We start from the raw sequence: 26623 nt of genomic DNA, 5'->3' as shown, positions 1-26623 counted from the left end.
GTCACAACATCCCCCACAGTGGAGTGTTTTAAGTCTCATCTTAAAACCCATTTTTTATTCTCTGGCTTTTAACACTGTGCAAGTCATGTGGTCCTCTGTGTCTTTTGTTTATTTTACTACTTTCTGCTATTTTATGATTTTTATATTTTTTGCTTTTATTAGCTTTTATTGGTTTTATTGTTTTAGGACTGGTATGATCAAATTCTAGCAATTTACCTTTTTGTTGTCTTCATTTTATGATCTCTATGCAGCACTTTGGAAACTGCTTTGTTTGTAAAATGTGCTATAGAAATAAAGTGGATTTGGATTTGGATTTAACCTATTGCTCCAGGTGTCTGCACACACTGGTGGTTCCTTGATGTAAAACGCTTTGAGTACCTTGAAGTTAGAAAAGTGACTATTTTACCATGATCGTTCTAATATTGCTTACAAATTGAGCTCAGTTTTAATGACAATATTACAAACTACACATTGCAGTTTGTGATCCCAATCTCTTCCACCCAGATTACTCTCATCTGAACACACTTATGAAGAAATCAGACAAGGTGGTAAAACATGGCGCCTCCGGGTTTTCTGGTTTAGCACTGCACTGAGCATCCCGGAGTGGCTGGAGGCTGTATAGACCGCAGAGCAATAAAGATTTGGGATCAGGGAGTAGAGACTGGGAACGCCTGTGCTGTAGATAGACTCACCTCCGCTATTTGATCACCACGGGAGCGCGTTTGGCCCCTGGGCTCTTGTACGCTGCTCCACGGGCTTCTCCTGATGACTACTCTGAGCTACGGGGCAGGATTTGAACCTCCCAAACCCCTAACAGCTAAGCCTGGATGGAGCGCGTTAGAGTTTGTTTTTGTTGTGCTGTTTACGACTCCCATGGCGCACCGCTTCGGGATCGTGACCTCCTCGCCTCACCTCCTTCACTTTAATAAATGACTGTATGTCTCCTCAGACCTTACCTCCTAACTCGTCTCCTATTCCCTCACCGCTCCACCTCCCCCCCGCTCTTTCCAATGCGGTGTTTTATCACTTCCTTTTTCTGCATCATTTGACATTCCTGACCCGTGCCGCTGTAAATTCAGAGCCAAACAAGGCGAAATGGGAGTTGGAGTTCATAGGTGACAATTAGTGCGATGGAACATGCAGAAATGTGGACTGGGTGGAGATATATGTGTCACAGGAGACTTGAGACTTGTTGAGTTGCTGTTGTAGTATCTATCCAGAGAATGGTCCTGGATATTTCTATGGTATTCTCAGTGTAATAGTGGCCAAATGTTGCAGTGGTATTGCAGCACTGTAGAGTTGAGTCACACTTTTCTTAAAGGTAACTTTTTTGGTCGGGGGTTGGAGATGTTATGGCTTTGCTTGAAATTTTCCACATGACTTTTCACATGATTATCTTGGGTTTGTTCAATTACAGGTGAAAAAAAGAAAGAAAAACATGTCCTTACTCTTGGCACACCCTCCACAGATCTGACCACTAACTTGGCCAGGGTCTCCATCCTACAGGATCAGATCAAAAAAGTTACATAATACACATTTAGTAATGATACATGCGTTGAAGTTAGTTACTATTATGTTTTTTGTTTCTTTTCTTTTGTACCTGCATATTGAACGGGAAAGATGTATTGATTTGTTCAGAGACTGGGCATAAAGGCATTTCACTAAAAGCTACCATCTGCAAGTTTATTTGATTCTTTTTCACCAGTAGATGGCTGATTTGAAACCTGTTTGTTCTCTCCTTATCTGACCTTTGTTCAGGCTGACATGTGCTCTTCTTTTGGTCTTATTTTATGACAAAACTCAGACAGCACTAACTTAGACAGCATCTAGTGGTGATATGTGAGAATACAACAGGGCTGGGTCTAATTATGGCTGGTAGCTAAATGTGTTTTTGATTTGTATAAGCATATTACAAAACCATATAAATATAACTATCAGAAGTTTTGAATGAAATGGAGTGATAATTTATTTTCCAATTCTGGGTCAAAGGACTGAAGCTTAGTCCACTGTAAACATTAATGGACATAGCTAACCTCCTAGCAGCCACGTTCCAAATAGGAAATGAGCATGGCGGTACTTCAGGCTCCCTCGACTCAGGCTCCAAATGACTTTACATTGGAAAATTGTTACTCTCTCTCTGTAACTGTTGCTGTGAGCCTCATCATTTTGGTCTTAAAATGTTCGTTTTACCCTCCTTGACATGATCGTGGTGTGTTTTTATCTCGCAATTTTGTACGTAAATAAATTCCTACTCCTAATATAGGCCTAGCTCTAAATTCACTCCTATAACTGCTAAGATCCTGAACTTCATTTAACTCCTTAACGCCTGAATTTATACAGATGTATATTAAAAAAAATGTTTTGTGTGTGCTTTTGCCTTTAAGTAGATGGTAATTTAATTTAAGATTATTAAGTTGTTATTATTTTGACAACTAAAAACAAATGCTTGCCAAAGGTTCCTACAAAGGTTCTGCATATGCACTAACCAACACTGGGAGAATGCAGCCGCTGTCTCGGCTTATATTTTGATCCAAACGGTTTGTCGCAAATTTGTGACACTCGTTAAGGGGTTAACTGGAGCTGAATGCTGTGGGTGATGTCACTTTCCCTTTGTCCACTTCTTTATAGATTCTCTGTTCCACCCATATACTGGGTTTTATGCCCAAAATCATTCACACCCACACTGCTTCCTGTATGCAGTTTTCAGAGTCACTCTCATATGTCTATGTTTTGTTAATGTGAACGTGACACTTTTCCGACAGTTCTGCAGTCATCCAATAGTTGTAACTTTCTTGTACAACCTTGGCTTTTTTCATGTACGCCACACGGTGAGAAATAATTACAGCGGCACATCTAAACATACACATACATAAGCCCGCAAAAAGATCAAGTATGTTCCAACAGTGGATTAGAGCAATCCCCAGGTGAGCCCACTGTTGCTTCCTATTGTGCACGTATACGCAGCGCCGCGCACTATCAGATCTCCTCCCCACTCCGACACCTGTCACCAGTCCTAATGAAACAGCTCCCACAATTCTCTGCTCCCGAGCCCTTTGTTCCCTTCCTACTCCGTGTCGGTGCAATTAAGCCTTTGTACAGTGGAGAGAGAGAGCCTACCGTGCTTCCCCCAGTGCTGTGTGCGTATTACAGAGATCCTCAGAGAAATGCTCCTTTGTGTCCCCGCTCAGCTGCATGCGCAATGAGGAGAAGGCCTTGGAAGATGCATATGGATGTGTTCTATACATGTGTGGTGTATAGGAGACAGCCAGGAGGGAGAGGGCTGCATGGTAGGTAAATGAGAAGAGGGGGAGTATTGTATGAGTGTGTGCGACAACGCCAGGCACAGCTAAATGAACTGTTTTGATTGGCAGGCATTGGGAAGAGAAGAAAAATAGGTTTCCAAAATGGCTGCCTCTTTGACAAAGCATTGTGGAACTTAAAATAGCTCATCTTAGTGTTTTGTCATCAAATCATAAGAAACATCAGCTTCTACGCCAATTAATGTCTAAGACTAAGACAGGGCTTACAAGTGTGGAAGCACAGTGGGTGGCTTGCACTTCCTCTTCAGAGCTAGAAACAAGGTTCAATGTTTGATTATAGTGTCACATAGTACTCTTACATGTGGAGTTTGCATGTTCCCCTCAGGTCCTGATGAAGCTTCTCTCATGGTCAGCGCCTGCCCGCTGGTTCTGACAGGTTGCTTATTAGCATTGGAGGATTGGTTAAATGCACAAGACACATTTATGAACAATGCATTCTTGTGGTTTAAATTCTCTTTTAAACATGTTTTTCTAACTTAAAATAGTATATATTTGGAAAACACACTCTATAAACTACACCTCTGTTTCCATTTAGGCATTTGGGAATTGGAGCTCCTTCTGCTGTCAGAAATGAAAATGAATTCTAATTATCTTTGTTCCGGCTTTAAATCCTCGATCTTGGGAATCGTTGCCAAAACTGAATGTATGGCTCTTTGCTGTATGGCTGTTGCCCAAACTCTCAGCTTCGGGGTTTTTGCAAACCCTCTAGTGTATTCTGATTCCTGATCTAGTGCCTGGAGAGAAATTAACTTGAGCGGAGGCACTAGGTGGCGCCAACCTGGCTACAAATTTGGCCCCCGGGCCTGAGTGTGACATGTCTGTCTTAGAACATGTGAATGTTATGCTGATAGAGCCATGCTTTCATTCTGAATACAATTTAGCCTCAGCACAAGGCCAGTGATGGTTTAATGGTTTAAAAACTGTGAAGAGGTCACAGGGAAAACAAGGATTTTTATCTTTGATGCAAAACAAATCAAGAATTTTTAAGCACTCAGAGAAGACAATTTGTGGATCAATTTTAGAATTTATTTATTTGGAGGATAAGCCCCTTGAGATGTCTCGCCATCTCATTTTTGAGGGGGTCCTCACAACAACAAAAGATTAAGCAAATATTTTATTATAATGCATTCTTTAAAGTATGAAGTAACCCCCAAGTATGAAGTATGAAGTAACCCCCAAGCTCTCCACTAGATCTGAAGATTTTATTGGGTAAAAACTATGACTGAAAACTATGAAATGGTGAAAACAAGACTATATAGTTTGAAACCAAAACTAATCCAAAGGAAGGGAAAAAATCATTTATTCAAAACATCCCTAACAAATTACATTCTTCTTTGCCCAACCGACAACTCCACTGAGGCCCAAGCACCAGAGTTATCTCTCTTAACTAAACTTTGAGTCTCTTGTGTGAACTAATCTTATCATTTAAATAATTCATGCCTTATTGACATTCAAGCATTTTACCTCTACACAAAAATAATCCTAAACTTAGATTTAAACTTAGACAAACTTTACTGATGCACAAGGGAAATTATTTGGACACAGTAGCTCACACATCACAATATATTATAATAAGAAAGAGGGAAAATATAAATGGTAATAATAAATTGAAAATCAGTAGCCAAAAGAGCAAGAGACTGGTGTCAAAAAGTATTAGTCTTTCTGTTCCATAAGGTTGATTTGTTGTACAGATGTATGAAGTATGGTATTAATGTAGTCCTGTATGTCTCATTAAAAACGGACTAAAAACTGCTTTTTTGTGTCTTCACTTTGTTGTAGTGTCTCTGTGGTCCATTAGAGCTGAGCCTGTGCGTGTGAATACTCTAAACTTTCTCTGTCAGACGCACTAATTGACATAGTGCTTGGCTGAACACATTCCCATTGATCCATCTCCTTTCTGTCCCTTCTGCTTTGGGTCCATACTTATCCACACAGAGCCTGTTCACTGCGGAGCCCCTCGTTCTGCTACATAATATTATCTACATTTCCAGCATTGCCTATTAAAGGCCCTGTTCCTGGTTTTTACTGTTTTAAAAAAGTGAAGAACAGAACTTTGTTTGAAACAGTTTGCAGTTGTCCAAAGTTATTCTTGGGATACTTTATACATTCAGAGCATCCTAATTGTTCTCACATCTCTCACCTCTGAGTTTTGCTACAATGGTAAGGATAAATAGCATGCTAACTCACACTTCCTGATTTTGATCCAATCCGCTTTATTTATGTAGCACATTTCACAAACAAACAGCTTCCAAAGTGCTGCACAAATACATACAACAATAATAATATAATGATGAAATAAATGCTCAGATTTAATCATACTAGTTCTGAAACAATAAAACAAGTCAAATAAAACAAGAGCAAAACCATAGAATAGCAATAAATAAATAAAATTTATAAAACATATACAAAATAAAAGATACAGAGGACCACACAACTCACACGGTTTTAAAAGCCAGAGAATAAAAGTGGGTTTTAAGACAACACTCCAAACCCTCCACTGTCGGGGCTGTTCGGATGTGATTATCTGAAAATAAATGGACAACATTTAGCCAACTTTATCTAACTTCAAAACTTGCTTATGCAGTATACTGCTACTAGGCATTTTTTGTTCTCAACTACATGGGGAAAGGAAAAGGACTGGTTAGTCAAGGCGGTGACCGGGATGGGAGCGGAGATTCTGTGCTAGCGGAAGGTGAAAATCTGGACCGGGGCACGACGACCATAGTTCACATGGTTCCGAGGGACGTAGTCAAGGCGAGGGGCAATTATTGTCACGGTGGCCACCCTAACTATAAAGCGCTGTGGGAAACACTGTGGTTTAGGTTAATATACAGTATTTACCTGGCTTTACTGGGCTTATCCACCTGAAACAAAAACTGGCGCAAAGTTCAGCATCTTCTTTGTTAGTATAAAAAGATTATATTGAAATTATGTTTTCACAATAGCTTCAGAAAGTGATGTCATAGTAATATTAAACACAAGATACCTGATTATTCCCAGGAAGGACTTATATATCAGAGTAATATAAATGTGTGGTGCCAATCCCCTAATAAAATAACAGGGATGAGGTTCGACAGTTCTGGATCATATCTTTGGATCTTTCTTTCAAAAACCGTTAAAGCAAACCTAGACCCCTGACCCATCTCACATTAATACAGTAAATAAATAAATTTCTGTTTCTTGGGGACAAAAATCTTATTGTAGACAGTACCAAACAAATAAATTAAGTTTTGGGGACTTTGAATTGCTCAAGTGTGACCATAAATTTGCACGTTTCATTTTAGCTGAAAGTAGAAGTATTGCCAACCAAAGAAAATCAGAATTTTAGTCTCCACACCAAACAAGTACTAGTAAAGTAATAGAGTAGAACATTATCCTATTGACAAAATTGTAGTAATTGAGACTGAGCTTCAGGTGGGTTTGAAAACTGTTATTGTAACCCAAAAAGCTCTAATGAAATATTTCTTAGTGATTCACCCATTTTTTGAGCAGGATTTCCAGTGTGCTTTGGTAAAAAAAAAAAAAAAAAAAAAAAAAAGACTAATGCTGAGTACTTTAAACCTGAGAGCTTCTGTCCCACTTAAAAATACACTAATATGATTCACCACTGGTATAATACACTGAAGTTCCTTTATTCTTGTCCATAAACTGTATACCTTACATAAGCATAGACATTTATAGTTGTATAACCTTTATTTATGCTATTTATATCTTTACTCTCACAAATTTGTGGGTCTGCATATGTGGATGTTTGTATATACATAGACCTAAACAAAACATTATTGATCCACAAGGGAAATTATATGTATACTAAAATATATATACTAAAATATATACTTCCTACATTCATCTATTTTTTTTTCTCTGTATATAGATATTTCTCATCTATTATTCTATATGTTAAGAGGGTTAGGCAAAATAAGTGTTAATGATGTATTGTGAAACTTTGGTGGAGGGTCCATCAGCTGTGTCACAGTCAAGATTTTTGTTTTGTTTTGTTTGTTTGAGACCCCTGGACTAGAGGGTAACTTACTCCCTAAATTCCAAATATTATTATGTGCATGTGGAAATATGGAAATACTAAACACACACAACTCCTTAGTATTCATCACCAGTGACGTCAAAATTAAGTAGTGTCAGTCACCAAAATGTCATTATTTTAAAAACAAAATCACTAATAGAAAAACTAAGCAATATACACTTATATAATAATATGTATGATGTATTATGTAATATGTGTATTACATACAACACACAGATTTCCAACACACATGAATGTAGCCAAACACATAGGATAGTGTGTATAATGATGAAAAAAAATTTAAATGTGTGCTTTGGCCTTTTTTTAGTACTTATTCATGTTTTATTGTTTGTTTGTTTTTTCCCACATAGTTTAATTCACACGTCAGTCATATAAAATACTGCGGTGGCTTGTTTTTTATGCAGAAATGGGTAAAGTGAATGTCCAAAAAATAATATAATACATGATAAAATAAATCAAAAGATTAAAATGAGAATGTGAATGTTCACTTTTTCCACTCTTAACTATGATTTATTGCCTGTTGGAATCAAATGTAATGAGAGAGAAAGATACAGCTGAGTAATATATCTTAAACATACTAATATTGCAAATTATCAATAATCACAAAAGTAAAAATACAATACAAAGTTCTCCATATGAAAATAAATCAGTTTTTTGATGCATAGATGTCAAAATAGTAGATTTTATTCACAATTTTCCTATTGTTTTCTCCTTTAACCCAGTTTGGGCTTAGTATGAGTTTTAATTTTGCTCAGCTTATTGAGTCAAAATGTAAATATTGATATGATTTAGTTTGTGATATAACATGTAGTTATCAAATATCTTTATCTCATATCATGTGGCCCTTATTAAATGTATCAGACTACACATTGCATTCATGTTTACTGTGTGTGAGGCTGCATGATAGTTTGGTGGTCATACAGACGTGGACATAATTGTTGGTACCCCTCTGGTAATGAAATAAAAATCAACAATGGTCACTGAACTAACTTAATAATACTTCACTTAGCCTCTGTAGCTGGCATCAGGGTTGCCTTGTGTTCATTCGGGCCACGATCTTTTCTATCAGGTCAGCCGCTGCCTCTCTCAGCGTGATACTTATTGGGACTTCATACCCAATCTCTGGTTGGGGAGTTGGTGACCTGGCGTCCTGGCTCCCCCCGCTGTAGCATTTGTGTTGTACCTCGTCAATCTCTAGTTGTGATAGCAGTCGCTGTTTGTGGATGTTGGAGCACTGAGCTACCTAGTTGTTTGTGGGTATCGTAGTAACTGTTCATGTAACCCCTCTGACTAGGGTTACTGTAGTAGTAGCAGGATTGCAACAGAGCCTTGTTTTCTCATCTCACCCATTTACTCCTTGTTCCAGTAGCCCATGGTTCCACAGCACCAGACCTTGTTTGGTCCAGCATCTCGTAAGTTTCATTGTCTCTCCTCATTGCAAGAGGTGGGCAGTAGCACAAAGGTCTTGCCCAAGGACCCACACTGGTTAGCTCATTGTGCCGTCAGGGGGGATTTGAACCCAGGTCCCCCATGTGAAACTCCAGTGACTGACCAGTTGCTGTAATTCTTCTCTGTGTTGTTGAACAGTTTCCCATTGTTCGACAAATAAAGGTGCTCTTATCTTATTATAAACATTTACTGTATAATTGTTGCTTCAGTGTTGAAAATATGTCATACTAGAATCTTGCTTTAATTCAAATGTGAGATGTTTTTTCCTCAATGAAAGTTCAAGGCTCCTCCTGTCAGCTGCTCTTCTGACCGGCCTTAAAGCCATTACCTCTGCTCCATTAGCCACACCTCTCCCTCTCTCTCTCTCACCCTCTCTCTTTCTGTTTGTCTCTCTCTCCCTCTCTCGCTATAGTGAATGTGCATCGACTAGTTTGCTCGCTCCTTCCCCTATTCATCACTGAGGCTGCTATCCTAATGCCCAAATGATAGCTTGTTTAACAGGGCATAAAGCGGAATGCAATTTAATTTCTCACTTCCGCGTTTGCATTTATTAGGCCTTTGATTGTTTACCTTTCCTCAGAATAAATAGCTGGCACCCGTTTGAGCGTGCAGGAGCTATGCGGTAATGCCTTTTCATAATAATTCTTTATAATAACTTTTTATCCACTTAGACAATACTTTCTCCAATACGTTCCCCTTTTTATCCTCCTTAGAGTGATTCATATTTACACAAACAATGATCATTTTGCTTTATGAAAGAGCTGGTTCTGTCTTTATCTGTGTATTAAAAGTAGTATGCACTTTTTAATGAATGGGAGCCCTGAGTAGGAGGGAGGCTGATCCATTAGCTTACATACAATATTCATAACTCCGCTCTTAATTATGTAATACTTAGGAAATAAGACGTATTGTTTTGGGAAGGGCAGCGTAGAGAAAGCTCTTTATGTTTACAAATGTACAAAGCGCAAACGAGGAGTAATGAGTTCAATTTGATAAGTAAAAGTTGCAAAATTATATTTAAAAAATCTTGTTAGATGTTAATGGGTTTACTGAAAAGTGGAGGTTTTCATTTGTGAACACTGGCTGTTGTAAGGTTATTAGCTAACAAGCTTTATGGGCAGGTTTTCAGCAAAAGCTTGGACTGTTTTCTGTACTGCATGCTTTTTAAATTACATGCAAATCCATCATGTTTTCACAACTTCATTTTACTTGCAAATGATCAGTTAACGTAGAACTTTTTTGCAACTGAGTTTATATATTTGAGCAAATGTTTGCAAAGTTTTGTGTGCAGCTGTATGAAACATTTCACTTTAGTGTAGCTGAATATGTGGATAGAATTGATAAAACTAAAACTAGTATCAAAACTTGATACTGAAAAAACTGACATAAACAGTACATAAATTGACAGTTTTTTTCAGAACCATATGGTTAAAATGGTTCGTCTTGTATAAAAAACACACCCATTTTTAATGTTTTATCATTAGAGATGTGCAAAAATATAGAAATATCAATATTGTAGTTTCCAGTCAAATGGAAAAGGCCAGAAGTGATGGTTAAATGACTTTTAATCTTTTCCTTGCCGTGTCCTGCCGTGTCCTTTATTTTGACAAGAACAAAATAAAATCATTTACCATATGATCATTGTATCACTTGCTCATTACACAGTTTAACCGTTATCCATATTTTAACATTATTTCAGTACAAATTACATGAAGCTCAAATATACATTCACCAACCTTGTTCCCCTGTCGACTGTTGCTGTCTTTAGTTGTTTTGTTTTTATAACTTTTCACAGTTATTTTTGTTTTGTATCGTAAACTGTTGCTGTTTTTACTTATGTCTTTTCAGTTTTACTGTCACTTCCCCTCACACAGGAAGCCACCAAAATAAAAGCGTGACCTTACTATTAAATGTCATGGACTGTATGTTCATGTGTGTAAGAGCGAACTTGACCTTTACATTATTGTGACAATAAATTTGGTGATACTGTATCATTATCGTGGGCTGCTGTATCGAGTATTTTTTTGGTACATCTTTTAGCCTGTTTTGTGTTGTTTATGCAGTACCCTTGACATATTTACTGTTTTGATGGTAAAAATAGACATATTTCATATAAACTTTGCACTGGTAGTGGTATAACAAAGAAATATCGTTGCTAAAATGTATTTGTTTCTTAAAAAACAGCTATGTATCACAGAGTTTCATGTGATATAGTATCGTGAGTCATGTACTGAGTATCAGATTTAATCATGAAGGACCCTGCAATTCCCAGCCCTAATTGTTATTGTCGTATTTAAATTGGCAAGCCTATTTCTTAGTTTTAAAATCAAATTTAACATGTTAGTTACAATTTCATGTTAGTGGTACTGGTAGTTGACTAGTGAGAACTACTAAATTTTTTATTTATTTTTTTATTCTATACATTATGTAGCTGCAGCCTATCCAAACACAGCACTTATATTCTTATTTATACACAGCACTTATACAGTACTTATGTGTATGAGTTAAAGGATACATTTTGAGCTATTTTCTGATCGATGTTATAACGTTTTCTCATCAAAAACATACCCGGAGTTGTGTTTTGTTTCATCCACACATGTTTAACACACACCAATTCTATATATTTAGGACTACTGTCGTTTTTGCTCACACTGAAAATACTGTTCCACCTTGTGATTTCATGTGGTAAAACAAGAAGTGCTCCACTGTGTTTTCAAACTCCATACACCTGCCAATCTCTACCGAACAAAAGGTAAAGGGTAGCTGTTAACTTGAAAACAGACCATTTTGAGCTTTGGAGATGCAGACAAACCAATAACAAAGGGTTACTCAAACACGTGTGAATGAAACAAAACATCTCCAGGTATGTTTTTCATGAGATAAACATTCTAATGTGGTTTATAGCTCATAAGAGTCAATTTTGCGTAATATAGAACCTTTAAATTTACTGCAAACCCTTTTGCATATCTATTTCCATCTCGACTATACAGCATGTCCCTGCAGGGCTACTGTACTACACCTTCCCATCTGCTCTCAAGAGAACACTACAGACCTCACTCTACATAATATTACTAATGACCTGCTCATAACAACCCCCGAAATACACACACACACACAACATAAATATATAAATAAAATCATCTCTCCATCTTATGTAATGCGTGCAGTACAGTATTAATGCGATGGGAGCTAGAATACTCACACAGAGACACAGCCCCGGGGCCATCATTTGTGTCCACTCCGACTGAATACCAATCTCCCATTCTGCGGACGGACAGAAGCAGGCCTAATATCCATAAACGCTTCATTAATACCCCACGGATTTAAACTCACAAGTGCCACGGACGCGTTTTGACAAGTTGGCACCATTTTGAATATGTAGTGTTTTAAAAATAGGACGAGATAATTTGCAGGAAAGCGGTAACGGCAAGGCTGGCTGGTATCTTCAAACATGTTTCCGAACGCAGAACAAAGCACGGCGAATACATCTGGGACGGCGTTTAATGTGCACGATGCTCTCAGCTGCAGGGATAAAAGGATGTAATGGATTACTCAGAGCCCGCCATGCCAAAAGTGCTCCCATGTCGTATTTACAATTGTTTCCTATTGACAATTACAGCTCAATTAGAATGGATATTGCATTGTATGTGGAGTGAAGGGGGGGGGTCATAGCGGTGGGGTTGCAGACTGGTGCAGACTGTTGAATGTGATGAGTGAGGAGGGGGGAGTATCCATCAGAAGTGTTCAATACAAAAATGTGCAAATGGTACTTTTACTGTTCTTTTATGTTTTGAGATGATTCAATATTGCAGTCTCCAAAAAGAGCAACTACTAATACTTTAGTAGTAGTAGTAAGGAACAATTGAATTTTTGAGATTGCATGTGTAACTTAGTTAATAAAACAAATCTTCATTTCTTTTTTTGACCGCTTTTTTTTACTCCATTACAAATACGTTTTTATACTGCAAGCATGGTAATCTGTGTATCATTTGTTTTTCAATATAAAACCAAAAATAAGAAAATGAAGAAGCAACTGTTTTCTTCATTATTTGTCTCCAAAACCAAAATGAAAAAACAAATAATGATTTTTTTTTTTTTTTTTTTTCAGTTTTTGAGTTTGTGTTTAAATGAATAATGGAAAAAACGGACATCTGCCTTTTCCTGTTACGTGACTTCAACTGCGATGCTGGACTTTTGCCCCGCATACGGACTGAACCAGGACTAAACCAGGTTCAGAACCAGACCGGAACCAAACCAGAATCAGACCTCGACTGAGACCAGGAACAGGACAGAGACCGGGACAGGCCGGGACCAGACCAGGACTAGACCAGGACCAAACGAGGACTGAGACTGGGACCAGGCCAGGACTGAAAATGGTTTAGTCCTGTTTCAGTCCTGATTCAGTCCTGGTTCAGTCAGTTTTCCGGTGCATTACAGTTTAAGTCTCTGAAATGGGAAACGACCGTTATCCATTTTTTCCATTATTTAAACACAAAACCGAAAACTGAAAAAAAAAAAAAAAAGTTATCTGTTTTTTTCATTTTGGTTTCGGAGACAAATAAAGAAGGAAACTGTTGTTTTTTAGTTTTCTTATTTTTGGTTTTATTTTGAAAATCAAATGAACGAATGATACACGGATTCATGGTCATCTTCACTGTTTGTCTTTTTGTTTTTATTTATTTATGGTAAATGGTCACATATTTATATCGCACTTTTCCACTTTCAAGGCACTCAGAGCGCTTTACATCAAGAAACCACTCACCCATTAACACACACATTCATACACCAGAGTACGCAGACACTGGGGGTAAGATGGGTTAAATGCCTCGCCCCAGGACATGACAACATTTATTTATTTATTTAACTCATCAAAAATAATTTGAGGCTTGAATCATTTAATTAAAAAGAGTCACAGCGTCCTCCACCACGATGAAAACAAATTCCAAAACCACGCAATAGTACACACCCTTTTTGCATTCCACTGCCATACTTTAAAGTAGAATCTGTGAGCAATTTGTGTAAAAAAAACTTAACTTTTCGTTTTTGTTGTTATGCACTGACTCCAAATGGTAAATAAGACCCAAAACACAGCATATTTACTATTAGGCCTGTCATAATTATTACTAAATATCGATTTATAGTTTAATATTTGAAAGCTGGAACAATATTATGGAGCTTAATATTTATCTTGGGTGCTTTTTCTTTTTTTTTTTTTCTTTCAAAAGTGGAGAAATCTGTGTTATTTTAATAATAATACAATAACATTTGAGCTGTAGAGGGTTGAATGGCTCTTATGGCTCATTATTGGTTCATTCTGCTGGTTATTTGTTGCAGCTCAGACCTTTTCATGATATTGTCTTTAAAAAAGGAGTTTACTGGGATTATCCTGTTTTATTGTTATTGTCAGTGGCATAAAGTAGTTTCAAAGTTAGTTAATATTGAAAGATATAAAAGGTGCACTGTGTAACTTTTTGGTTGGAGATGTCATTGCTCTACCTGGAATGTTCCGCATTTCTACCTTACTTTTATTCAATTACATGTGGTTTAAACCTCAAAAATACTTTGAAAAACTGGCATTCTGACTGTGAGCGGGGTTGTCTTGCCACAGATCTGACCTGTAACTTGGTTTGGTTTGGTTTCCATGAAAGTAGAAAGGTTAAGCAACAACATCTCCATGGAGGAAATCATTTGACGAAAAAGTTACACAATCTACCTTTAGATCTTTAATTACTTCTTTAAAAAAAAACACCTTCAGTACCTTGATATTAGTTGTGAATAATTTGAGACTTGAATCATTTAATTGGAGAAAAAAGAGGTACAGTATCACGGCTGAAATGATGAAAACACCGACCCAAACCCTGCAATCGTACACCCCATTGCATTCCCCTCCCGTCCCACTTAAATCAAATATTTCTGAGTCCGATACATAGTGCAACAGACTCCCCCTGCTCCACCCCTCTCTCTTCAAAGACCCCTGCGTGGCTTCTCTTTGGTGCAGAATCCTGAGTGGTGCGTTTGTTTTATTCACAGGAGTGTCCTCAGATCCTGCCCTCCACACAGATCTACATCCCGGCCGGAGTCATGCGCCCCATCACCCTCCTGGCCCAGAACCTCCCCCAGCCGCAGTCCGGACAGAGGAACTACGAGTGCATTTTCCACATCCAGGGGAGCAGCCACAGCGTTCCTGCTCTGAGGTTCAACAGCACCAGTATCCAGTGTCAGAAGACCACGGTAAGGCCTGGCAAACTCACTTAAGACTGGATGTTAGAGAAGAGCTTGGGTAATACAGGAAGTAGACCAGAAAGAATTGTAGAAATGGTAGCTTCAAACCATAGATTGTGTAAAGAAGTGGAATAAGGGAGTGCGACGTCACCCTTAACGTTCAGTTCCAGGCAAACGAAGCTCATGATACTCGTGGTTATATAGGGGCAAATTTGGAGGTATTTCCATATTAGGGAGAGGAATTTGTTTATGGACAAAATGGTGAATATAAAAACCCCAGGGTTATATAGAGCAGGTTAATAAGAACATTTTAAGACCAAAATGGAGAGGCTTATTGCAACAGTTACAGAGAGAGGGGCGATAATTTTTAAAAGTCAGAGCCGGAAGTGTCCTCATGCTCACTTCCTGTTTTGAATGAGGTGGCTAGTGGATTAGCTGTGTCCATTTTCAAACATAGGCGCATCAAGTTTGTTCCTTTTGTGATTAATGTTTTGGTAATATGATTAAGATGCATGGGTTTTAAAATGGGCAACAAATTAAAAGCGTGTAATACTGTGATACAGGGTTAAAGGTGCCCTGTGTAACTTTCAGGGTGAGCGGTCCACTACTAGTTTGTCTCCATGGAGATGTCATTGCTTTGTCTGTTCCACAGTAGACCATCGGACTGATCTATCTTGCTTTTAGTGCACCTTTTGCTCACTTGCCCATCAGCTTCAGGGTCACTGGTACTTTGAGACACTTTTAAGACCAAAAGCAGGTCGCTCGGTGAAAACAGACTGTATAAAAGAAGTGGACGAAGCGAGTGTGACGTCACCCACAGCGTTCAGCGCCGCTCAAATGAGGCTCGTGATGTTAATGAATTTTTTGATGGACAAAATAGAGAAAAACAAATTCAGGATCATGTGTCACGGGTTAATATGAACATTTAAGACCAAAATGATGAGGCTCACTGCAGCAAGTACAGAGAAAGGAGCCACAAGATCCCAATGTAAGTCAATTGGAGCCAGGGTCAAAAGGAGCCGGAAGAGCCTCCTGGTGAACTTCCTATTTGGCACACGGCGGCTAGCACGTTAGCTATGTCCACTCATATATACAGTCTATGGGTGAAAACTGTTGAGATTGCATGAACATGGACACAACACGGACACTGTCATGAACAAGGCAATTATTAGAAATCCCATGTATGTTAGACTATTAGACAAACTATTCCTTCATTATCAAGCTCTGAATTTGGGTGGTTATGTTCATGTTGCCTCGTTACTACTGAGATTTGTTAGTCCTATAATACACAGAATAGACCGTTGTGAGCTTTAAGCCATGTTATAATGTGGCTACCTCCTCAAAAACATTCCTGGAGTTGTGTTTTGTTTTATTTTATTCACTTATTATTAGTCTGTCTTGTTAGCGTGTTCTATCAGAGAAATAAAGACTGGAATCAATCAATTGAAATCACAAAAATGTATTCCCCATTCAATACAATTCTAATACATAGCTCCGGGTCAAATCACTGTCCTTGATGGCCTACAGCTACACAGGACTTACATCAGGCAACATCCCTCCACCCAGAAATATAAGACAACCACATGAATATGCAAATGATATGTTGACCAGGTTCATGCCTTGGATCCTCCCTGAAGCCTCTCCGTTTATGGGGATGACCATCAGATTTCAATTATAGCCAGGTCTATTTAGGCTTGGTGCCAGCCAGGATGACCCCACGTCAGCTGCTCTGTAAAGGAGTTCCTTAAAAAGACTCAACCCTCATCTCTGCAAAGGGAACACCTTAAGAACATATGTGTTTTCACACAGTGGTACCTTTAAACATTTATATCAGATTTCAGTGGTTAAGCATTATGTAATATTCAAACAAACATATGATTTCAGTATTTAATATATGCATGTAGTACACTCACGACACTTTATTACTTGTTACGGCCTTCAGTCTACATCTCCAAAGCTCAAAATGCTCTATTCCATCTTGTGATGTCATGTAGTGATATTTTGTGAAACAACATCACAACATAGATCAGAAAATAGTGTAATATGGGCCCTTTAAATGAACCAACCATGTCAATTCACTCGATACTTAGATGTGAATGGGTGGACTTTCTAAGAAATAAGTCAAATGCACTATATAGACACTATAAGCTTCGCCTGCTGATTCATGCTAATCACGCATTCTAAGTAAGTCATAATTGTTGCATTTAAAACCTCTTCCACTGCCTCGCGCCCTGATTGGAGTCCAGGAAATGAACATGGGTAAATTGGAATTGCTACATATTAGCGCTGACAGTTTGATTGAAAGCTTAAGGGTAAAGCTACACGGAATAGCTGGGAGTTTGTACGTGTGATCATACGTCTTATTTCCTCAACCGCTCATTATTCACACTGCAGAGGTGACTATAGGAGTTAAACTGGCGGAGGTGGGCTGAACTGAGCGTAGAATATTTAGTGATTAGTTACAGTTCAGGGGCTTATCCTCCAAACAAATAAAGTCAAATTCTTCAGATGTATTAGCTTGGACAGAATACTCTAATTCCTTTTTTATCGTAGGAACTCTGCAAATATAGAAGTAGGTTTAAAGATGCATTATGTAACTTGTCTAGTGGAGGATCTAGTACCTGCTTGTTGCCATGGTGATGTTCTTGCTTTCCCCAGAATGTATATCTTGGATTTATAACCTGCAAATGGACTTGGTGCTGTGCCTACATGATTATTAGGGCTGGGTATCATTAAGAAGCTGCCGATATGAAACACACCTTGATACACAGACCACGATACGATACATATCTCGATACATAGACCACGATACGATACATATCTCGATACATAGACCACGATATGATACATATCTCGATACAGTGCACTTTCGATTCTATACGGTTCAATAAAAATAATGGCTAAATAATGGCTGTGGTAATATAAGTGTTTATTAAACCACTTCTTGTGCAAAGTTAATATGAAAAACACACATTTTAATCATCAAAACGTCAAATGTGTTGCATAAATGAGTTTCCTTCCACTAATCAAGCAACAAAACTGTAGTGCTGTAACAAAATAATTGAGTAAAATATACCAAAAAATACTCTTGGCGATATGTCAATACAGCAGCCCATGAAATCAATACTGTATCATCACATTAAACGATACGATATCTCAATATTTCAATATTTTTGCACACCCCTAATGACTACAATAGATACTGTGGATACTGTAGTTAGTGTTCTGTAAAATGTGTGGAAAAAGCTTGTGAAGTAGAGTCAAATTGCGAGAGTGAAAGAAAATGAAAAGTTAGCATAGTTAAGAGAAACATATTTTCACATCCAGTTTTAACTAGTGCGCAATTAAAGTAAAATCTGTGAGCAATTTGTAAATTTGTTGTTACAGCAGACCTATTATGCAAAATTGACTTTTCAGAGCTTTTAACCATGTTATAGTTGTTTCCTCTCGCCATTTACTCACCCGAAGTTGTGCTTGGAGTGATTTGTGCATGTTTGTGCAATCTTTAATTGCTTATTTTCAAGACGCCATATTGCGATCAATCCTTGCTTTCTCCACCACCGGCATACACTCACTGCTCTGTGCTGACTTCTTTCTTCAGTTTTATTTTCTTAATTGATGGTACACGTAGGATTTGGCAGTGTTGCATTGTCATTTTGGTATGGTACTCGCTATGATCTGCAGCTTTCCATCGGACGACTCTTTGCTGTGACGAGGTTTACTGCAACGTCTGGTCCCGTAGACCTTTTTCACAACGGCCGGAAGTGCTGCGATGTAGGGTAAACATAACTTCTGATTAATGCTTTTCTATGGCAAAATATCTGTGGAAATGTCTCGCATATTTTCCACCAGCTTCCTAAAACTGCCCCATCACCAAATCTTCATCCAGCAAGGTCCACAAAGGACATATTTTGCATAGACAGAGAGATTTGTACAGTTTAAATGTTGGACATGTAAACTGTGAACATCTGTAGCGTTCGGACTGCATAAATCTCTCTGTCTACATCATGAAATCAATTTTTAATGTGAATGCTAGAATCAGTCTGAGTTAACAAGTTAATTATGTTTTATTCATTACCATAATGTTAGTTTTGCTCTGTAGTACTTCACTAATGCTCGTCTTTGTTTGCCTTTACGTTTTTGTCTTTCTTACCTTGATAGTTGTGGATAAATTCTTCATGGACGGAATATGTCCTTTGTCGACTTTGTTGGATGAAGATTTGGTGATGGAGCAGATTTATGAAGCTGGTGGAAAATATGCGAGACATTTCCACAGATATTTTGCCACAGAAAAGCATTAGGTTTAGGTTTACCCTACATTGCGGCACTTACAGCTCTATAGGATATCACAGTTTTCTAACACAGAAGTAAAAGCACTTGTTTATTTTAGATTAGTTTAGATAGATTAGATAGATACTTAATTATCCCAAAGGAAATTAGTTCAATTTGTTTCTTTAGATGAATATTGTGATTTAAAATGTGCAAATGAAAACATAATGACCCACGAGTGTCTTTATAACTTTATAATTATAACTATAGAGCAAACACAAGCACAATTGTCTTCTTTAAGCACTAAATACAGTAACTAAATTGTACATAAGACTCAAGGCATTGCATGCTTACAATGGCACAATTAGCTAACATCTAAACACAATGTAACTTCACTGAGCGTAATATTTTGCTCAGTGAAGTCTATAGATTTTCAAAAGCAAATGTTTTATGCATGTGTTGACTATGAGTTGGTTTGGGTTTCATTCTCAGATTGAGTAGACCACCCTTGTATTAGTAGATTCTGTCATCCACTCCAAAATATAAAAACTAAAACCCAAATTGCCACAAAATAATGAATTTAAGAGTTATTTTTCGCAACTTCGTAATTTTGTAAGCGTTAACCTGACCCATACTGTTATAACTTTTTAAACCCTGTCTGCTGTCCCTGGTCGCTCCAAAAAAAGTCCAGTCATTTGGAAACTCTGTGACATTAAAACAGTTTTGAGGGCACATTATTAGCCCTTCGTCCCAATCTTAATGATGGCTCCTACAGTTCTTTTGTGCACATTCGGAAAGGTAATTTGCACATATTTAGCGTCTGAAATGCAAAAGAGATTTCCATGTATAATAACAGCTTTCCGGACTTGTCTCATCAGTGACCGGAGACTTGGAGCACAATGAACAAAGGGCAAGAAAGTGCTGCAAAATTAGCTTTTACAAAGACAGGAAAATAGCCAAATCAAGTATGGACAGACAGTATTTAACATCAATCTATAATTCGTATTGTGGTTTTAGTCTTTTAGGAAACTCTCATCTGGTCAGTGTGTTGTGAAAGTGGATCCTGAGGATACACTGACAAAGAAAAATAAAAGCTTTGCATGTTTTTGCCTTTTGTTTTTAGATGTATTGCAGGTTAAATGTGGATTTTAAAAGAGAGGGTGTGCAACCTGTTTGTCTCCATGGACATGTTCAGGCTTTGGTTTAAATTATCCACAGTATGGCATTAAACGAATCTGTGTTGCAGTTGTTTAACTACAGGTTTTACTTATTGCTCAAAAAGATCTCTTACTGTGAGTGGGGTCGCCTCTCCACAAATCTAACCTGTACCCTGACTTTATGGTCATTAAATTCATGGTGACACTGTGGAACATTTTAGGCACATCTCCATGGAGACAAGCAAATGACAGACCCTCCACCGGACAAGTTACACAGTGCATAGTTGTTGTTGTTTTTTTTAATATTTATACCACGTTATAATGTAGCCAGGCGCCACCTAGTGCCTCCACTCAATTTCATTTCTCTCCAGCGATTGGTCAGGAATCAGAATACACTAGACAGTTTTCAAGAATCTCGGACGTTGTAGACCGTGCACCGGCCAATCAGCAAAAAGCTGTGAAGCCATGACTGGGTCCCTTTTGTGGTACAGCACAACAGTAAACAAAGTGGTCGAGATGGATGTAGATGAAGCCATACATTCTGTGTTGGCAACGATTCCCGATATCAAGGATTTAAAACCGAAATAAAGAGAATGTTCGGTGAATTTTTTCAAGGGGAAAGACGTTATTGCCCTTCTTCCTACGGGATTTGCGAAAAGCTTCATATACCAGTTAGCCCGGTTAGCGGCGGATTACATATGTCACAACCAAATAGCAGCGACTGGTTAAATAAAAAATGTACCCACGTACCGTCAAGTGAACAAATCCTAAGGCAGTTTCCGTGACGTGAAACCGGCTGATGAATCAGACTAATCATAATGTTGGTCCCACACCAAAAACATGCCTGAAGTGAGATCTACTATTCTATCTCTCCTATGCTTAGGTATACAAAACTACACATCTAAGGCTCCGCTCACAAACCTACATAAAGTAAAGGAAGTTCTCTGCAACACTCCACCTGCTCAGCCCTCCCCTCTTCTCACAGAACAGCGTCTCCCACAAAACCGAAACTAAATCATACTTTTTATTATTACGTTGTTTTCTGTGAATATTTCCAACCAATAGAAGGTGATATAGTGATCTAAATATGGTATGTGTTGGCAAAAAATACCCCAAATATGCCTAATACCCCATTTTCTTAATTATTTACATGAAACTATTTTAAATGTATTATGTGTTTTGTCTGCTGTGTAAGTATTGTAATCTTAAATGGATGTCACGGTTTATTTTAATGAGTTTATTCTTAGCAAAATAGAATAAAAAACAATCTGAAATCGTATTTCAGACTTTACTCCACTCTTTTCTAACATTTATCAACAGTTTCAATACAGAATTTTCACAAACTTTGAGCAAATATTTATGAGTTAGACAGTTTATATCAAGAGTAAATTTGATTGAACAAATCTCAAAAATGTGTTTTGTCCAAAATATGGTTACTATAGCAACCATCTGAGCATGTGCAGTTTGCAAAATCGTGCCAAATAGGATAAATTTCCAAATTGGACCACGGCTCACCCTTTTAAATTCATACCAGGAAGTTTCAAAGCATGTTTTCGAGTTTGGAGGAAAATTATGCTTTCCAGGAAATAAAAATGACAGAAACAGAACTTATTTGGAAGTAAACCAGAGCCCAAATTTGAGTCACAGGGAGCGTAATACTGGAATCCATATTGACACATTCCAAGTAAACTAATGAGAACTGTTTGGGAGGTACCTGCCAATGCCACATGCTACAAACTTTAAACATTGCAGATAAACAGATCCTGATAGCAGTCTGACTTCAAATTGCTTGTAAACTGCATAAACACAAAAATAGTGCTGCTGTAAAAGTCATTTTTTGTATGTGAAATCGCAAAAACTGAAAACTGCAAAAAATCTGAGCATATAAATGTTTAGTTTGGCAGTAGATCGATTAGCATTACAATAGTACACTACTTGGTATTCTATTTTTTTATTTTATTTTTATTTTTTTGCTGATAAACAGATCATGATAGCAGTAGCAGTCTGACTTGAAATTGCTTGCAAATAGCATAAACAGAAAAATAACACTGCAGTAAAAATCACGTTTGTATTTGAAATTTCTGCCAAAATCATTGAATATAGTTTTTTAGTGTTTCAATAGACCAGTTCACATGTACAATGGTACACTATGCTCCTTTTTCCTTCCTTTCCTTTTTAATCTTTTAAGACTGTCTGCCCCAAGGATTTTATTTGACAGGGCAGTTTAAATGCATTAAATGGAGAAAGAGTGGGTGGAGACATTCGGCAGTTTAAGCCAGGAACTCAACCTACAAAAAACCAAGATAGCAAAAATCACGTATTTGCAATGTCAGTACAAAATATACTAAATTATCATTTACTAAGAAATGTGTGTGAGTAGAGGAAATCCCAGCTAAATTTCAAGCTCGATTTCAGTACTAAGAGATAGAAACAATACTCAATACCGATTCTGATCCCACAATGATAATAAAAACATTCTTTATTTATACAATAGAATTAGTAATTTTCAACATTGAATCATAGTTTGTTTTAGTTTTTTTTATATTGCCATGTGGCCTTATATCTGTGTAATCCCTCAGTCTAGTCTCCTAGTCTCTATGATCTTAGATGTGTTCTGGTACAGCTTAAGATCATTCTAAAGCTGTTTAGGAAAATATCATATTTCTGTCCTGTGAATGTGACTCTTTTAGTATCAATATTTGCTCAAATCTAGTTTCGATACCAGTTTTAGTATTGTTTATTGTTTTCTATAGCTTTATTTTTCTCCAATTGCACATGCGCATTATATACACACATGCTAAAACTGCACAAAATCTACAATATATTTGAACAAAAAATAATAATAGGAAAAAATATTTTTTAAAGAACATCCCCATCCCAACCTCAAATCTCAGCTCGTCATTTAAACCACATACATAACACCACCAATTATATATTCCATACTTGGAAAAATCTCTCTGTATATCCCTTTAATGTACCGTATTTTTTGAACTAAAAGGTGCGCTGGATTATTAGGCACAATATCAGTAATGTTGAATTCTCTCATCTGTTTTCATACCTAAGGCACACCGGATTATAAGGCACATTAAGCCAAACAAACGGACGACACTTGAGACTATGAATGTGAATGTGGATGGATCATTTAAGTTTGTTTTTTTTTATTTCCTAAAAGGAGAACTCAAATATTCATTGAGTAATAATGTGTTTAATGCAACTTTGCACACATTTGTTTACGTTTTACTGAACAAAACTTAAAACCACATGGCTAATTTGCATAAACTATAAGCGCTGAAAAACATAACAGCTCACTCCTTCTGCGCTGATGTGGTCAGCTTCCATAATGCTCCGACAATCCATCAAGCAGTGCGGCTTCATAGCTTACCAAAGTCATACTAAAACATTTTGACAGATTTCTTAGTGCTGTGTACCACATAAAATCAGTTTGAGGTCAGTAAGCACAACCAGAATTAATACATAAGGTGCACCATCGATTTTTGAGAAAATTAAAGGATTTTAAGTGTGTCTTATAGTCAGAAAAATACGGTATATTTAATTTTTTCAAGTTTTATACCACCATATCTTTGAGCCATAGCAAAAAAGAAGCACATTTGTCAGATTTCCAATGTAATAGCAATGTACCTCTTGCAATTAGAGAAGTAAACGCTATAATATTCCTCTGTGTAGAAGCCAGAGCCATTGAAGAGTCTGTGGCAATGAGAGGACAATACTGCAAGTTTACAATTAGTGTCTGATTCTTCTTACTTTTAACAACTCTACCAGCAACTATAAGGCAGCACTTTGAATCTGCCGTATATTAACACCACCTAAAATATATATCACAAAAATGAAAGAAGAACGCGCAGAAGCTACCTGCAAAAACACATATTCCAAAGTAATAGTGCCTATATACTGTATCTTGGGGTGTTGAATTGAATAACATAGGGACAGTGCAAATTGAAACCCAATCCGCTCATTATTGTAACTACTTCTGCTGCTCAAAGACGCTGATTCAGACAGACCCTTTTCAGCAAATCTATCTATAAACCCTTCATCCAATCGCACATCCATTAGTCCACTCCTCACTGTGTTTTAATCTTCTCCAGAAACCCAAATTCTGGCTTGACGGGAGGCAGGCAGAGACGGTAAATAAGCCCGACTCGGCAGCTGCTGGTGGGGCTTCCTCTCCTCAGGTGGGACCCCGGTACCATCCAATTAAAGGAGCTGTAGATAAAATGATGATGAATTGCAGCAGTGTAGACGACTGACAGACAAACACACACCCGGGGAATGGCCAGAAACGAGACAGAGAAAGAGGAGAGGAGAGGAAGAGGAGAGAGGAGAGGAAGACGAGAGGGGGGAATTAAAGAAGCAAACAATGATGAGGCAAAGGACGAGGAGGAGGAGGAGGAAGAGGAGGAGGAGAAGGAAAAGGCGCAGTAGGGGGGAATTAACTGTGCAAAAAGGGGTGAAGAAAACAGGTGCGTGTTTTGAATGAGAAGATGAGAGAAGTTATTATCTTTTAAAAGCAAATGGAGAGTGGAAGCAGGAAGTCACAGAAGTGCGGTTCATTTTGGGGACAAATGTTTGAGTCAATGGCTGTACTTTTAGAAAAGGGGCAGATACGTTTCTTTGGGAGCTGATTTTACGTGTACAGTTGTAAACAATGTGGAGTCACTGTATGGTTGAATGTAAAACAGCACAATGCAACTTTCTGAAGGTGGCACCAGATTCCATGGAAACAGAAAGTTAAAACCTTACATTTTTCATGGAGTTAGATAGTTTTATGCCATACTGCAGGGGGCTCCGGCCTGTAGCTCTCAAACCCTTTCCAAGTAGCTCGCCAAAAGATTTCTGAATTATACATATTGTGCTGAATGACTCAAATTTGATTAACTACCATTGTAAATGTATAATTTTGATGACAAACTTTGTACTCTAATAAATGGATAAATGTTTATGTTTATAGGTTACTAGTGCCTCCGCTCAATTTAATTTCTCTCCAGTGACTAGGTCAGGATTCAAAATACACTAGATGGTTCACAAAAAACCTCGGAAGTGTGATTTCGGGCACCAGCCAGTCAGTGAAGAGCCATACATTCTGTGTTGGCAACGATTCCCAAGATCAAGGATTTAAAGCAGGAACAAAGAGAATGTTTGGTGAATTTTATCAAGGTGAAAGATGTTATTGCCCTTCTTCCTACGGAATTTGGGAAAAGCTTAATATACCAGTTAGCCCTGTTAGTGGCGCATTACATAAGTCACGACCAAATAGCTGCAGTTGGTTAAATAAAAAAAAGTACCCACCTACCATCGAGCGAACAAATTCTAACACTGCAAGGTCAGACAGTTTTTATGAAGTGAAACTGGCTGATGAATCAGGCTAGGTATCTACTAGGGGTGTGCAAAAATATTAAAATTATCGATATATTGTATTGTTTAATGTGACAATACAGTATCGATATTGGGGACTGCTGTATTGATATATCGCCAGGAGTATTTTTTGGTGTATTTTACTGAATTATGTTGCTTTTTCATAGGAAGGAAACTCAGTTATGCAACACATTTGACATTTTCACAGTTTATATGAACTTTGCACAAGAAGTGGTTTAACAAAGACTTAATATCACAATCATGATTTAGCCTTTATTTTTCATTGAACCATATTGAATTGATTTGAAATATATTGTATCAAATCCAAAGTGCACTGTATTGAGCTATGTATCGTATTGTCGCCTACGTCTTGAAGTATGTCTTATAATTTCTTAATAATACTCAGCCCTAGTATCTACCCGTTCCCCATGGCTTTTCTATGCTCAGTTTCTTGTGGCCGCTAAAATTAGTAGCTCTTTGGCATTTTCTTTCTGTAAAGGTAGCTCACTGGAGGAAAAATGTTGGAGACTCCTGCCATACTGTATAACATTTCCACTGAAAGCAGGAAAAAGCCAAGGAGAAGGTCCAGATCAAGTAAGAGGCGGGTTTGTGGAGTTGCAAGCCTGTTCAGAGTAAGGACGCATGCTTTTATAGTTTTTACAGTAAAATATAAATCCAAACAACAACAACAACAAAAAAAAGGCTAAAAAGTGACCTGTTCAGAGTAAGGACATATATTTTTCTAGACTTTTGAGTCTAATGTAAACCTAAAACCATCAAAAAACTAAAAAAGC

The 26623-nt window shown here is 37.7% G+C and overlaps 1 protein-coding gene across 1 annotated transcript in view; it reads left to right on the top strand.

Annotated features, from left to right (window-relative positions):
* plxna1a (plexin A1a) overlaps nucleotides 1-26623 on the top strand; it is a 519677-nt gene that overhangs the window by 348024 nt on the left and 145030 nt on the right. The window contains exon 11 of the mRNA XM_055165879.1: nucleotides 14842-15042. Coding sequence (XP_055021854.1) covers nucleotides 14842-15042 — 201 coding nt within the window. The remainder of the gene's footprint in view (nucleotides 1-14841; nucleotides 15043-26623) is intronic.

This window comes from Boleophthalmus pectinirostris, unplaced genomic scaffold (genome assembly GCF_026225935.1).
Source record: "Boleophthalmus pectinirostris isolate CB_2022bp ecotype Guang Dong unplaced genomic scaffold, ASM2622593v1 HiC_scaffold_8, whole genome shotgun sequence".
Classification (NCBI taxonomy): Eukaryota; Metazoa; Chordata; class Actinopteri; order Gobiiformes; family Gobiidae; genus Boleophthalmus; species Boleophthalmus pectinirostris.
Note: the sequence above shows the minus strand (reverse complement) of the source record. Positions and strands in the feature narration are given on the sequence as shown.